Consider the following 1,143-nt stretch of genomic DNA (forward strand, 5'->3'; position numbering starts at 1 on the left):
CCTTTCCCGCTGACTGGGGGGATAAAGGGGGGAGAACAAAGCGTATTGGTTACTCTATCAAGCAAATTACTTTTTGTCTGTCCGCCGTTGTTTCCTCTGAACAGCCTCATTGCTGTGTTTCTAAAAGGAGACAGGGAGACAGAGTCTCTGGAGAAGTGTCCTCAGAACCAGGCGCTGAGGGCAGCAGCTTTTACCTACCAGGCCGTGGGGGGCTAAGATTATTAATCCGAAGTCCTGTTCCGCACCCTAATTCTCTAAGGGAAAAGAGGGCGGCGCCAGAGGAGAGATTTACTACCATTCGTTACTCGGAAGGTGGGAGGTATACGGAGAAATGAGAGGGAAGATGATAAAATTTTCAAATCTCTTTACTATGGTGCTTCCAAAAGTCCTGACTGGCAGTGCCTGTAGGGGCGGGTTCCAAATAAATAGGTCGCTGGGGTACCTGGAAGCAGAAGCAGCAGAGAAAGTGGTGACAGTTATAACACAGAATGGAGGCTCCGATCCCCAGTGCAGTGATCCGCGACAGAGTTCCTTCTTGATAAGATGGGGGCATAAGGTATCTTCCTCACCTACAGAAGCAATTGTAAGCGATGATTAATTACCGAGTCCTGAACCATTTAAGGTTTGGAGGGGCTGGCAGGTTGGCAAACCGCTGGTGCATACTGACTCCGTAAAGGAACAGGGGAAAGACTAGTGTTCTAAACTGAACACTCAAGTTCATAGCCGATGCCAAACAGAATAAGAATCCTGCCAACCGGCCCAGCTGTCCCTTCCGCCCCCAGACCTCCCTTCACTGACTGTCAGGAGATGGGCGAGAACCTACCCGGGCGGACTTTGAAAGGAGGTGGCGGAGTGGGGCTCTTCCGAAGATGAGGGTGTAGGATTTTCTCAGCACCTGGTTTTGGAGCCTGGGTGGGGTGGGTGGAAGCAGAGGCCCGCAGGACGTTTGTATCACGGAGAGGGTGCGGGGCGCCCCAGCGGGCAGGTGGTGGCGGGTCAGCACGGGGGCGGGGAGTGAGGGGCCGGCGGCGGGAGTGTAAGCGCAGCACAGAGGCGGCCAGCGGGGCGGGACCCGCTAGGCCACGACGCGCCATATACCGGTTGCCATGGCAGCGCCCCTCGTCCCAGCCCCGCCCCCCTTGC

General features: G+C 55.6%; 1 protein-coding gene across 2 annotated transcripts; it reads right to left on the reverse strand.

The window, feature by feature from the left end:
• Positions 1-349: 349 nt before the first annotated feature.
• LOC111735806 (WAS/WASL-interacting protein family member 3-like) lies at positions 350-1,135 on the reverse strand. Of its 2 annotated transcripts, none has more exons than XR_002778977.1 (2): positions 824-1,135; positions 350-569 (listed from the first exon to the last, which is right to left on the reverse strand). XR_002778977.1 is itself a non-coding variant. In XM_023527216.1 (2 exons), the coding sequence occupies exons 1-2, from the start codon at positions 1,092-1,094 to the stop codon at positions 369-371; spliced, it is 345 nt and encodes a 114-aa protein (XP_023382984.1). In that variant the 5' UTR covers positions 1,095-1,135; the 3' UTR covers positions 350-368. The 2 variants fall into 2 exon arrangements, 1 of the variants encoding a protein (XP_023382984.1); XM_023527216.1 differs by having other exon boundaries at positions 350-442.
• Between the last annotated feature and the right edge of the window lie 8 nt (positions 1,136-1,143).

This window comes from Pteropus vampyrus, unplaced genomic scaffold (assembly GCF_000151845.1).
Source record: "Pteropus vampyrus isolate Shadow unplaced genomic scaffold, Pvam_2.0 Scaffold1000009319, whole genome shotgun sequence".
NCBI classification, from domain to species: Eukaryota; Metazoa; Chordata; class Mammalia; order Chiroptera; family Pteropodidae; genus Pteropus; species Pteropus vampyrus.